Source organism: Hypanus sabinus, chromosome 9 (genome assembly GCF_030144855.1).
Source record: "Hypanus sabinus isolate sHypSab1 chromosome 9, sHypSab1.hap1, whole genome shotgun sequence".
NCBI lineage: Eukaryota > Metazoa > Chordata > Chondrichthyes > Myliobatiformes > Dasyatidae > Hypanus > Hypanus sabinus.
Window position 1 is genome coordinate 119,989,081 of NC_082714.1, and position 13,501 is coordinate 120,002,581.

The following is a 13,501-nucleotide window of genomic DNA, read 5'->3' on the forward strand; positions in this document are numbered from 1 at the left end:
TTTATTCATTTAAATTAGTTAAGGGTGTGTATACACGATTGACGGAGTACATTGGGCTGGGACATAGTTTCTGCTGCTCTATTACACGAATCAGGCTCGCGGTCATTCAATTGACATAACAGAGGTTAACCCATGGTCGGTGGTTTTGCTTGCTGGTTTACTTGATTAGATTACATGCCTTTGATGGTTTCCTAATCATTCAGGATCCGATCGGTGCAGCCTGCCAGTGAGTTTAGCTAATCGAAGAGGGTTGGAAATGTCAGTGATCAGAGATTTCTGTGATCCATTGCCGCCCAGGGACAGATAGCACTGACAAAACCAGCTTCTCCTGAAGTTCTTATTAAGCTCGCAAGTCTCTTGGATTTCAATATAAACAAGGGATAGAAATCATTTGATTGTTAACCATCAAGGAAAACAGCCGAAATTCAGCATCTGACTCTTCCATACAAACCAGTGAATTATTGCGGTGCGTTGCTTTTCTGGGATGTGGTAATTGGTAAGTACTGTACTGACCCATTCCTCTCATCCGTCAGTCTTAGATCATATCAGTAACACTGCTCATGAAAGCCACATTGATACAAAATAAAACTACACTACTTTAGTGGTGCGATTATGCAGAGTAATTTTTTAGATAACATATTTGGTTAGTTTATACTAAACCGTACTGGTTAATCATTTAATGAATACAATTTCTTTTATGATTTTTAAAATTTGGTTACAAATGTATCTTCTCTTTCAATGGAATGCAGAATGACTTTTACTTTCTTAATTAATAATTAACAAATAAACAATTTCAAACGTCGTCATAAACGCTGGTGTAGTTTTGCCGACCAAAATTGGTTTTGCTCAACTTTCCCAATTCCAGATTAAACTCAACCTCGCGCGAACTGTGTTTTGGAATTAGTAGATTTCAAACTTCACTCTGATCTGTTCTTAACCTGATGTGAACATTGATTTCGCGGGTGGGCTTCTTGCACATTATCGAGTGCGTTATAGTTTGAACTGGATTATTTAGTAATGCAGGATTCTAAACCGAGTTCTGTTAGCTCCATCCCTGCAAGTCTCTTTTACACAGCGTTAATAGTGGCTCCGTGGCAAAGGTGATTTATACTTGCATACTAATCTTACTGTGTAAATTTAATTCGCCCTTTATTTGACATGGATTATAAAACACGTACAATTAATATTTTGCATTTTAGTATCGACATTTCTAAACATATTAAAGTATATACATAATGCCTACAGATTTCATGCCACGAATTGGCTTCTATTGATTAAATACGTATCGCTTATATGTTATTTATGCCTCCAGTCTCCTCAGTTATCAACATATGTGAAAGCAAAACAAACTAATCATTTTAAAACTTAACTGGGAACAATTCATTTGTAGCATTTATGAAAAAAATATACTCCCCGGGGCTACATGACGTTTTTCTGTTTGCATACCTGATTTATATATATCGCTGTAATTTATGTCCAAGTCGGACTTGAGAAATCCGGGGGAAATATTGGTACCTTTCGTGTACTTGTGTGCACATCCACATATAACTAATATTAATATGGGGCAGGTCTAGTCGTTTTGTTTATCAACATTATGAGTAAGCATATTAAAGCAAATTGTGTGTGTGTGTGTGTGTGTGTGTGTGTGTGTGTGTGTGTGTGTGTGCGTGTGTGTGTGTCTCTGTGTGTGTATATGTATGTATGGGGCGGGGGTATGTGTAACGTAGGTAACTGCAGCTGAAGGTTACGCGCGAATGTTTATCTTCTGTCCTGTAGAAATATTTCCCGAGCAGCGTGAACAGGATATTTCCCGAATAAGCTTTCATTTTTTTTAAAGTTGCCTGAAAATATCTTTACAAGAATTATTTTTTGCTTCAGATTAGAAGAGTTGCAAAAGTTTAAAAGAGAATTTTTTTGGAGAATACTTTTAAATGATTTTGCTTTTTTTGCATGGTTATATGCGTGTGTGCGCATAATAGGTGTTCGGCTAATGCTTAGACCGCATAGAATTAATAATTTTGTCATGGTGTAATAACATTGTTTTATTGCCGTTAACAAATGCCTAGCCCTTGTTATTGATAGCTTTCTGTTCTGCTTTCATTTTTCACCGCTCCAGATGCTGTCAAATGCAAGGATGAGGCTGCTATAGATTGCATTTGACTTTGCCAGCAGGAGGAGCAGGAGGAGGAGGAGATCGATGCTTGCTTCTATCGCTTACCCGTGTCTGTGCGAGTGTGACTGAGCCCCAGTCCCTCCGGAAAAAAAAGCTGCCAGCCACCGAACGACGGAGAGCAGCAGCAGCTCCGCTCCGCCACTGATCAGCACCCCACTCGGGGAGACGAGAGAGGGGCGCACGGGGGAGAGGCAGCGCCGGCAGCCTGTGGTCATCAGCCTTTGGGAGGGGGGGTTGGCGGGCGTCCCTGTGCAGATTCAGCGACCAACTCCCCCCGACAGACACATCCATACAAAAAAAGATATTCCATACATAACATGCATTATATTGTATAGAAAAGAAGCTACACGCATTAAGTTACTCTCACGCGCGCACACACATAAACACACACCCCGAGATCGGGGACGAGCCTCCAGCCAGCACCCACCCCCCGCCCCCTCAACCCCCTCCCCGCAGCACCTCTCACACACCTGAAGAAAAGTCAACTTGAAACTCTCACAGCATGCCGCGGAGGAAGCAGCAAGCACCGAAGCGGGCAGCAGGTAAACAAGCAACTTCTATATCCTACCTCTGCCTAGACATTCACTAATTATTATTCATCAGTCTTATATAAATGGAAATGACCTAGCAAAATATGTTTTGTTTCACGGATCTTGTGCGTGTCTTCAAAGACTTTTTTTTGTTTGAAGTTTTTGTTATATGCTTGTGCGTTCTTTTAATGGGCTGGGGAGTGATCTAACTGTAGTTTAGGCAAAGAGAGCTCTTCCGCTGGTCCAGCGCGGTGTAACCCGCTTTATTTTGTTACCCCCCTGTCAGTCAAGCAGAATTTCGTCTGTGTAAAAAAAATGGATGTGTTGCAATATTTTGCTGTAATCTGATACAGTGTTTTGTAGTGCAGCGGATTTGAACTGCCGCGGCTAAAATCGGCAAACTAAACTCGGTTTAAGGTTTGTGAGGCCAGCAAAGTAACAGGGAGAATTTTTTTAAAACGTTAAAATTGTTGTTTAAGAGCATGCATGCACTTTGCAAATCTGTGGAAGGGGAAGGCTGAAAGCGACGCGAGCTGCTCTAACTTTGTGCCTGCGTCCATTGTAGCAGAGCTCTCCGAGCGCTCCAAAGACCCACAGTTTAGGCAAATAGGAATCTAATCTGTGAAATAAATTGCCTGTTTAAACCCTCTTTCCCCCTCCTGAGAGTTGTGATATTTGGTCTGGGGCACTGAAATAAAAGTCCATTTTTCATCTGCCGGATCCACCCACTTAACTGGTCTTAGAGTCGATTGCCATCTTTGATTTGACGGGTGATTGATCACCTGTCATCTGGCAGGCTTTGATCTATTCATTCTCGATAAATATCAATAAATCACTCACTATGGCAACGCATGTGCTAGTGACGTAACGCCTGCCCCTGTCATTTCCTTGCCCAGACATGCACAATAATTTTGTTTAGTTTTTTTAATGTGAGTGTTTTTCTTCATTTCCTTTCCTTTAAGGAGAGTAAGATGAATACATTATGAAGAAATCTTAGCTATTAGTTTACACGCTTTCAACTTGCATGGCTGTAATCTGGTAAATGTGTCACAGCTATAGAAATAACCCTCCAGAAGACTTTCTTCATTGTTGAGGTAATTGTCTCTCCCTTGACAGGCACATTCATCAGTGGCTTAATGGTCAATCAAAAGTTGGCAGGCTGAGTGTTTTCATTCTTTCCTATACACTACATTAGGCATACTTAATCAAAATGTCTCTGTGTAATGGCTGTGAAGAGTTCATGACTGAGTGATCTGTTGTCTGCACAGATAGAAAATTAACAGCTCAGTGCTGGAAGATGTGAGCTTGCAGATAAACAAATCGTGCATTAATATTTCATCTTTGAGACCTCGATGTGCTATCAGCAGCATATTCTTGGCTGTTCTTCTTCCTGATGGTTTCACAGCTGTAACTCATTTCACTGATGACTTTACTGGGGTTACCAAGAGTGACGACAAATTGATTACCTGGCAATGCAGGAAGGGGTGAAGAGATGTGGGTTGACAGATGTGATATAATAAGTTCAACGATGTATGATAGGAAACGGGGTGGGGGGGGGTGGGAGCAAGAATGAAAGCTATTGAGTAACATTCATAAAGAAAACTTTGACCAAAGTTGCAATGTTTTAAAATAAACTTATTTAAATATATGTCAGTTTTCAATATTCCTGTCATTATTTAAACTTGACATGACTGTCAACTAGGGAATTCAAAATTGACTGATAACAATATGTTTTATAATTTGAAAGTATGATGAGGTTAAAAGTGCAGGAACACCACTTGGTGAGATCCACCAGTTTATGTGGTGTCAAGTATGCCTGTCTTAGATTGTCTGCTAGTTAACTGTGATCGTAATGTAATACTGAAAAAGTCAAACAAAACTAAAATCCTTCACAAAATAAATCATAAATTGAACTCATAAGTTCAAGAACAAAAGCATTATTAAATATTTTCTTTCTGAAGGTAGTCTCCAAATTTGATTTGGTTTTGATTTTGCTGACGTGCTTTATTTTAGTGTGGGGGGGTCTCTACTCATATATTTAACGCTTTAATAGCTCAGATATTTGCATGATATTTGCATTATTTATTTTGTGGATGGTAAATGTTAGAAAACATTTAGTGATGTATAGGGGATATTGATGGAATGAAGATCTGCAAAAAAAAAGAAAACATTTTCAGGAGCAATCTAACTAAAAATTCATTATAAAATTTATGTGCTAGACTTTTTAAATAATTTTTCCTTGCATTGGAAAAGATGTTACTAAAGTAAACTAGGTTCTGTCTGACTGTGCTTAAAAGATCATACTTTCAGATGTGCTTTGTCTCTTTCTTCGGTATTTCTATGGTAATTGCTCATTTTAGGTTTGCTGTTCTTTTAAAGTCTAAAAGCAGTCTAACTTAGACTTTGTCCTACACCAGGTCTGCATTGATATCACAACATTCGAAAGTGTCTGAATTCATACTTTCAAATTTCTCAAAATCACACAGCATAGATTTGTCATACAACTCAGGGCAAATTGTTGCACTCATTTTGTATCCTATTGTAAAGGCCAAACTTGGCAGTGCCTTTTGCATCATCCTGATTTAACTTATTGCTCCTTTCTTCTTCAATACCAACATTTAACAAACCTGGGACTTGACGTTTCACACCTCAAGTAAATCACTCATGTTAGTGAGATATCTATGAACTAACCCAAAGAATAACCTTTGAACAAGAGTACTTTTGAATTTGAATCCACTCTCCTTCGATCACATATACTCAAAGTACTAGTGGAAATATTTTAAAATTAGTTTGGAATCTTTACAGCTTGGAGATAACCGGGGAGGTTAATCACTCTTTTTAAGTATTATTTTGTATTGATCTATATGCTAGAATAATTTGATCAATAAATGCGGCTCATTGTGTTAAAATACAAGTGTTACTGCTAACTAATAGGTATCACTGTGTGGAAGTCTTCCCCGATACTAAGTAGTTCTGAATCGTTTCTAATTGGCTCTTAAAGATTAATTTCTGAATTTGATTAACTTCCACAGTCTCACTAGGTGAATCTTTTTTGAAGTTCAGAATCTTGCAGCAGCAGTTGTGTAATGTCTCCATGTGTAGAGCTCTTGAATTCTAGCCTATAACACTGACATTTGGACTGACGTTCTTCAGAACTGTAGTGGATTTGTCACGTTGTGATATGGAGTCATGTAAGAATCATTTTGCAGGTCCATGGGTAATAATGAATTCTGGGTGGAATAATCATATTAAAAAAGGAAAAAAAGTGCAAATATTGGGAAAATGTTGCAATAAAAAAGAAAATATTGGTAGTCCATACCAGGCACTGCATCATCTCTGAAAAGGCAGATTAAGTTTTATGGTGTTAGAACTTTTCATAATCCATTATAATTTGAGTTTTCTCATTTCAAAGCCTGATAAACTTGCATTAGATTACAATCATTTTCTACTTTTTTTCCAGGAGAGGAAGTGTTCATTGTAAAATTACAAGGACGTGTGTTGTGCTTTGTAAACCTTGATGCCTTCCAGCCAACATTTTCATGGTGGACCATGCTGCAACAATTTGTGATGACAAGTGGCTTATTCACTAAACAGGAATTAACTGTAATAATTACAGTTGTTCGTTAGCTCCACATGAAGTAATTATAGATTAATGAACACCTGTGTCCGGAAGGGTAGAACAGACTTAAATTCTTGCTTTGAACATTCCTACTAATTGTACCAGTGAAATATAACAAAGAGGAATGGTACTATAGAAGAAAGGTTTGTTGATTGTAACATCTGTTTTTAGAGTCATAGAGCAATACAGTATGGAAATAGGCCCCTTAGCCCATAATACTTCAAGTGTGACCTCACCAACAACTTATGTGACAACAACAGTGTCCCTAATGCTAAATTCAGTGCCCTAACTGATAAATACCAGCATGCTAAATGCCACCTTCTACATGCACAGCTGCTTTCAGCAAATGATGCTCTTATACTGCCAGGATCGTCTGTTCAACAACAGTCATATTAGTTTTCAATTTCTTGAGTTTGCTTTAAAATTAGCCTAATTCTATGGTAGTGCACTATTTGGAAAAATCTGTAATCTTGCCTCCCAATAACATTGATTAATTACGTTCCTTATTTTTTTTTAAGTAAATATCAGCAACAGTGACAATGAAGGTCCTAATTGTCCTCAAATCCATTTGGGTACACTAATGACCTCTGGGAAGGAAATCTGCTTTTATTCTGCTGTTTAGTTTTGTGATTCCAGATTCACAGCCTTATCATTGTCTTTTAGCTGTTCACTAAAATGGCCCAGTGGCCCACACTTTGGAAATGTGACAAAAAGTAGTAATAAAACTAGACCGATAACTGGACATGGACACCTGATATGGCATCGGGTCTACAGACGTTGCAAAGTCAGAAGAGATTGTTTGGCAAGCTAAGCAATAGCACGACATACTACTGTTTATATGTAGTCAGCCAACAGCCTTTATTATAGGTGTGTATGCCTATTTCCATTGGCCATACAGACATAGCTACCGATTTTTGTGTGACTGATTGAGGAGGGGGGAATGGGGGTGTTGCAATGTGGTCTTTGGAACTTAACTTTGTTATTCCAGCCTCTATGAGGTCTCAGTAAATCAGATAAAACCAAACATGGGCAAAGAAAATTAAGACATTACCAACAACCATCCGCCCTCACTGAGTAAAAACAGGGATCAGTGAGGCGATGGAATATGCTCAGGTATTGGGACTCCATAGTTAATCTAAGTGTGATTTGCCAGCATTGCCTTTAACTGAGCCAACTAAGTCCTGGAAGACAAAGGTGCTCGATAGCAAGAGGGAAATACTTATAATCTTGTCTTTGTTCAACCACGTATCAGATATGGTCCTGATCCTGATGGTATTACTGAGAGAGTTCCCTTGCACAGACTCATTTAGAGATGAACTTCCTTATTTACACCGAAGACCCACTACATCTTGATGTGTACACTACTATTGCATTCAAAGGGATGTATTCACAACAGTTTTGAGAGTCAGAACAATGAATATAAGAACCTATTGGTGAGTTAACGGAGAACATCTGTGCGTGGTTTTGTTTAACATGGAGAGGCTGATGCATGGGCATCTACCACAATGTCCTAGTCAGATCTGAGTTAAAGCCCAGTGGCGTAGATTGCATGATGACTGGGGTCACTTAACTGCTGCAGCCTTCCTCCACCTTCACTGCTGTTGTGATGTGTCAGTATCTTCTGCCAGCTCAACCACTGAGGTCTTGGTTAGATCACTTTTTGAAACCCCCTCCTTCACCTTACCGCACAAGTGACCCTACAGGATCTATTGCCAGATGGCTAAACTCCAGACGGCATTGCTTTCAGAATCTCAGGAACTCACATTATGTCAAGGAGATGATGTTTGGAGAAGGATTGACAGTACTAGGAAGATTAAAAGAGTCTGTACATTTTTAAGCAAAAAAAAAGGACAATGCTGAAAGCAATTAACAGGACAAGCAGCATCTGTGGAGGTAAAAGATGCAAGTCTCAACTTGAATGTCACAACCTGAGATGTTGACTTACTCCTATTACCTGCTCAGTGCTGTCAAGTTACAGTTGCTCATCTGTAACTTGGTCGTGAATCTACTGAAGGATCTCCATGGGTTGAGCAGCATCAGTGTGCGGAAAGGTATTGTTGACATCTTGGATTGGGTCCTTGCATCAGGACTGAGAGTTGAGAAGGGAGATAGTGAATATAAAGAGAAGGAAAGGGGCATCTGCATTCTCATGTGTCTCTACTTGATCATCAATGCTCATTTCAGATTCTGTGCCAAGAGTGCATTCTAGAAATTTAGCAGACTGTCAAATGTTAGTTAATATAGTTGAATTCTGGATTTTAGATGAGAAATGCTGCCATGAGATTAGGCAGCATTTGACTGAGTATGGCAGCAAGAGGCCTTCATAAAATTAAAATCAGTAGGAATCAGAATGGAGCAGCTTCTACTGACTCGCATTGTACCTGAGACGAAGGAAGACAGCTGTTAGAGGTCAGTGATTTAATACTGGACCATTGCTGCAAGAGTTACACTTGGCAATGCCTTATGCCCAGCTTACTTGGGTATATCATAAGGCAGGAATGGAAAGGATGCTAGTGACTGTGCAGTACTGTAATCCTCAGGTAATGTAGTAGTCTGTGATAGTGAGCACCTGCATTTAGAGAGATCTGCACCACTTTCAGATTTGCATTGCAACATGGCAGGTGATAACAGCATCAAATTAATCAGGCACTGATCATCTCCAAGAGAGTGTCTGTCCCTTTTTCCTTGTCATTCAGTTGATGCTTTCATCATCCAGTGCCCTTCTGTTGATACAGTGAATGTCACATCACTGGAAAGTTATCTATATCACTCATGTTGCAGTGAGAGCAGGGGCTTTATAGGCTTTTAACTCCCAGGACCCTACAAAGTACAGGTCAGGAATACATCAAAGTGAGGAAGTTTAACAATATCAGAACCCAATCAACATGGCTCATCATTCCACCCATCGATATTAACAGTTCTACACTGGTGCACCATGATGCAGTGTGTACTACGTACAGGTTGCCTTTCAATAGCATGTGAAAGTCTACTTGTCATTTGTAACCCAATTTCCCTTCTACCTTAGTGGGCAAGGCCAGCAGGTGATTAGACTACCATCACCTGCAAGTTCTGCCCTTGTCACAAACCATCCCATTTATCCAGGATATAGGATGCTGCTTTGCTGCTGGGTCATTCATTTCTGGAGCTCTCTAACAGTAGAGCGAGTTTCTGTACACTACAGGAATTGCAGATGTTCCAGAAAGAGCCTCCCTGCCACTTCTGAATGAGGAATGAGCAAAATTACTTGCATTATCAGCAATTTCCGTTTCTCGAGAATGAAAGAAAAACAAATCCAGTGAAGTTTTCTGCTGACGGAGGTCTTCCAACTTTTCCCCAGTGCTTCGGATAATAATTCAAAATTTATGTTCTTGTGATATGAACATTTCATGTCCAGAAAGCAAGTTACTAGAGTTATGGTTCCATGGACAAATATACTTCTCTGTCATTTGGGCTTTGTGTTGCTTAGTTGTATGAAATAAAACTTTGAAGCAATAGGATATCTATGGGGTCAACATTGTAATTAGTATTTCTTCCACACAATATATGCAAACCATAAGGCAGAGGAGCATAATTAGGATTTTTCACCCATCGAGTCTGCTCCTCCATTCTGTCATGACTGATGTATTATCCCTCTTGATTCCATCTCCTACCTTCTCCCTGTATCTGTTGATGTCCTGACTAATCAAGAACCTATCAACCTCCACTTTAAATATAGTTAATGATTTGACCTTGACAGCCATCTGTGGAACTGAATTCCAGATTCACTACCCACTGGCTGAATAAATTTCTCCGTATCTCTTTTCCAAATGGATGTTTCTCTATTCAAAGACTGTGCCTTCAGGTCAGTTACTCACCTATTAGAAGAAAAAAAAAACCTCTCTACCACTATGTCTAGGCTTTCCAACATTCAAAACGTTTCAATGAGAACTAATCAATATTCTTCAAGATCTTGGCCGCAAAACCACATTGTGCAATTGGATCCTCGATTTCCTCATGTGGAGACCCCAGTCAGTTTGGAAATTATGAAGAATGCATGATACCACCTTTACTTTCTATGAAGTTTGTGAAGATTCGGCATGACATCTAAAACTTGGTGAAACTTCTATAGATGTATGGTGGAGAGTATATTTTCCAGCTTCACTGAACTTCATTTTCCGATTACTGAACTGTTACCGCAACCTATGGGCTTTTCATCTCATGTTCTGTAAAATTATTTTTATTATTAATATTTCTTTTTTCTAACTTTTTGTATTTGCACGGTTTATTGCCTTTTGCCTACTGGTTGTCCACCCTGTTGTTGAGGTCTTTCTATGATTCTATTACATTGGATCTATTCAGTATGCCTGCAAGAAATTGAATCTCAGGGTTGTATATGGTGAAATATATATACTTCAGCAATAAATTTACTTTTAACTTTGAAATTTAAGATCCTCCCTTATTCTCTAAATTCCAGTGAGTCCAGGTGGAGAGCCATGAAACGTTCCTCATATGGTAACAATTTCATTCCAGGAATTATTCTTGTGAACCTCCTGTAGACCCCCTCCAATAACGGCACATCTTTTCTTACATAAGGGGCCCAAAACTGCTCACAATACTGCTCACTGATGGTGTCCCCTTCTAATCAACTTTGGCCAGCTTCTTTCTCATGTCTCTGTAATTCCCTCTATTCCACTATAATATTGATATATCACACTTTATCTTCTCCCTCTCAAACTGCAGGGTGAATTCTATCATAATATGATCACTGTCTCCTGATAGTTCCTTTACCTTAAGCTCCCTAATCAAATCTGGTTCATTACGTAACACCAAATCCAGAATTGCCTTTTCCCTAGTGGGCTCAACCATGAGCAGCTCCAAAAAAGCCATCTCATAGGTATTCTAGGATTTCCCTCTATTGAAATCCAGTACCAACCTGAATTTCCCAGTTTACCTGCATATCGAAATCTCCCATGTTTGTCATAACATTGTACTTATTACATTCCTTTTCTATCTCCACTTGTAATTTATATCTTGTTATAATTTATGTTTATATTACTCTAAAACTCTGCCCTTGGAGAAACTTTCTGTACAAAATTTGTATTTTGTAGAGAGTCTTTCTCCAAAGGCAGAGTATTAGAATAATGTAGAACTGGTGCTATTGTATGGGTGTTCAAAATATAGTAGTTTTTAAATAAAATTTACTTCCTCCCTGATAAATGAGCTTGGCTGCAAGCAAAAAAGCCATGAGTCCAAATCCCAAGATTATGCTCAGTGTAGTGCGGTATGATTGTTACTTCAGCTGGGCGCTGTTACAATGAAAGAGATGATGTTTATGGATCAATTTTTCTTTGAAATTCTCCTCCTGCTTGGTTGACTGAAAGATGTGGAAGAAAATGGGAAAAATACGGATTTTTTTAAATGAACTATTTGTTTGAAGGACACTGCAATAGCATAGAAAAAATTAATAGCATTTATATATGCCTCAGCCTTCCTATAAATAACATTAATGGAGTTATGCCGTTTTTCATGATTTACTATCGGAAACAGATGCTGCTTACTGATTAAAAGTATGTAGGTAATGACCACACTGGAGTGCCTTGGTAGGACTAATATTTTAATCAAAAGCATCTGTTTCTCACTTTCAGTGCCATATTCATACGAAAGCTGTACATTAGTATAAGTCAAAAGATTCTATGAGGCAGTCTTTCATTCTTTCAAATGCAGTTCAGAAATCAGGCATTTATGTAACGTCTTTGTCCATCTTTAATTATTCACCATTGATTTCTGTTAAACATTCTGTCTTGCTGTTTTGAAAGTTTTCAGTTGGGTGAAAATTTGGCTACAGCCTCTGTTCCATTTATTATCCCTGGCTCATTGTTCATATTACATTTTAGCAAATTGTTTCTAAGTGACATTATTAATTTTCGTATCTACCCTAACAATGCTCAATTCATTTTCTGTTACCTCTAGACTATTCAGACTGATTGTGTTGACATTCAGTCATGCAGCAGACACTTTAGGAATATGGAAGCAATTCTCTTTATTTCTCATCTCCTCTCTGTACGGTGGCTATCAACTGTGAACCTCACCTGGCAGTGTAATATCAAAGGTTCAAAGGGTTCATTTTATTTTCAAAGTATGCATGTACAATACAACTCTGATATTTGTCTTCTCCAGATAGCCATGAGGTACAGAAAGACCATGGAGTTGATTAAAGAAAAGACATCAACTCCCACACTCAGCGCGAAAGAAAAGAAACAAAACTCACAGACCCTAAAATCCCCCACCCCCTACCCTGCAGAAAAAAATATAGCAACAATGGCATCAAGTCGTGTATAGTTTTAAATCATCTATAGTTTTAAAAGCCTGATATCATGCATAGTTTTAAGATGAACATATTTATGTTACCACTAAGTTTGTACTTTACCTCCTTTGTAACACTGCTGCTCAGAGTCTGCATGGGATGGTCTTCTGTATCCAAGTGAACTGTAGGTGTAAGGTAAATTTGGAGTGTGTGGAATTGGAATTGATTTGTTAGCATAGATATGTTCACAGAATATACAGGACAGATGATTTGAATTAGCAATTTTGAAGCTCCTGCTTGTAAACTAAACTTGTGAGGTACTTTTCAGAAGTATACCATTATTAAAACTTAAGACAAGGAAGACAATTCAACCCATTGTATTCATGCTGGGTATAAAAATAGCTACTTGGGCTGTTCCTACTTGGCTTTTGGTCTACAGCTTTGAGAGTTATGGTGCTTTAAACCCTCATCCAGCTACTTTTTAAAATGCATTATGTTTTTCGTTTCCATCACCTTTCCGGGCATTGAGTTCCAGAACAGATTCATGCTTCAGGTGAAAAATGTTTTCCTCAACTCCCCTTTAATCACTCTAGTAATTATTTTAAATTGATGCCTCATGTGTTTGCATCGGTCTATTAAAGGAATTGGGCCTTCCTGTTCAACTCCATGGCCCTCTCATACTTTAAAAAAAAATGAACTTAAACATGAATCTGTATTTGAAACATTAGTTTGGGGATGATATAGACTATGTTAGTGTTGCAGTAGATGTTGCATATTAAGTCATCTGACCGGTTTGTATTTTGCTCTAAACAATGAGTACTGAGTAACCCTCAAAAAAATACCTCAAACATCGATCATTGATGTTTCGATGTTCAGATGTGAATAACCACACCCTG

At 38.6% G+C, this 13,501-nt stretch overlaps 1 protein-coding gene across 6 annotated transcripts in view; it reads left to right on the plus strand.

Annotated features, from left to right (window-relative positions):
* The first annotated feature begins 2,250 nt into the window (after window positions 1-2,250).
* LOC132399757 (teashirt homolog 2) overlaps window positions 2,251-13,501 on the plus strand; it is a 531,261-nt gene continuing 520,010 nt past the window's right edge. For all 6 annotated transcript variants that reach the window (XM_059980472.1, XM_059980473.1, XM_059980467.1 and 3 more), the window contains exon 1: window positions 2,251-2,715. Coding sequence is in view for 4 of the 6 variants with exons in the window: in XM_059980467.1 (XP_059836450.1) it covers window positions 2,676-2,715 (40 nt within the window). In the remaining 2 variants the exon portion in view is untranslated. The remainder of the gene's footprint in view (window positions 2,716-13,501) is intronic.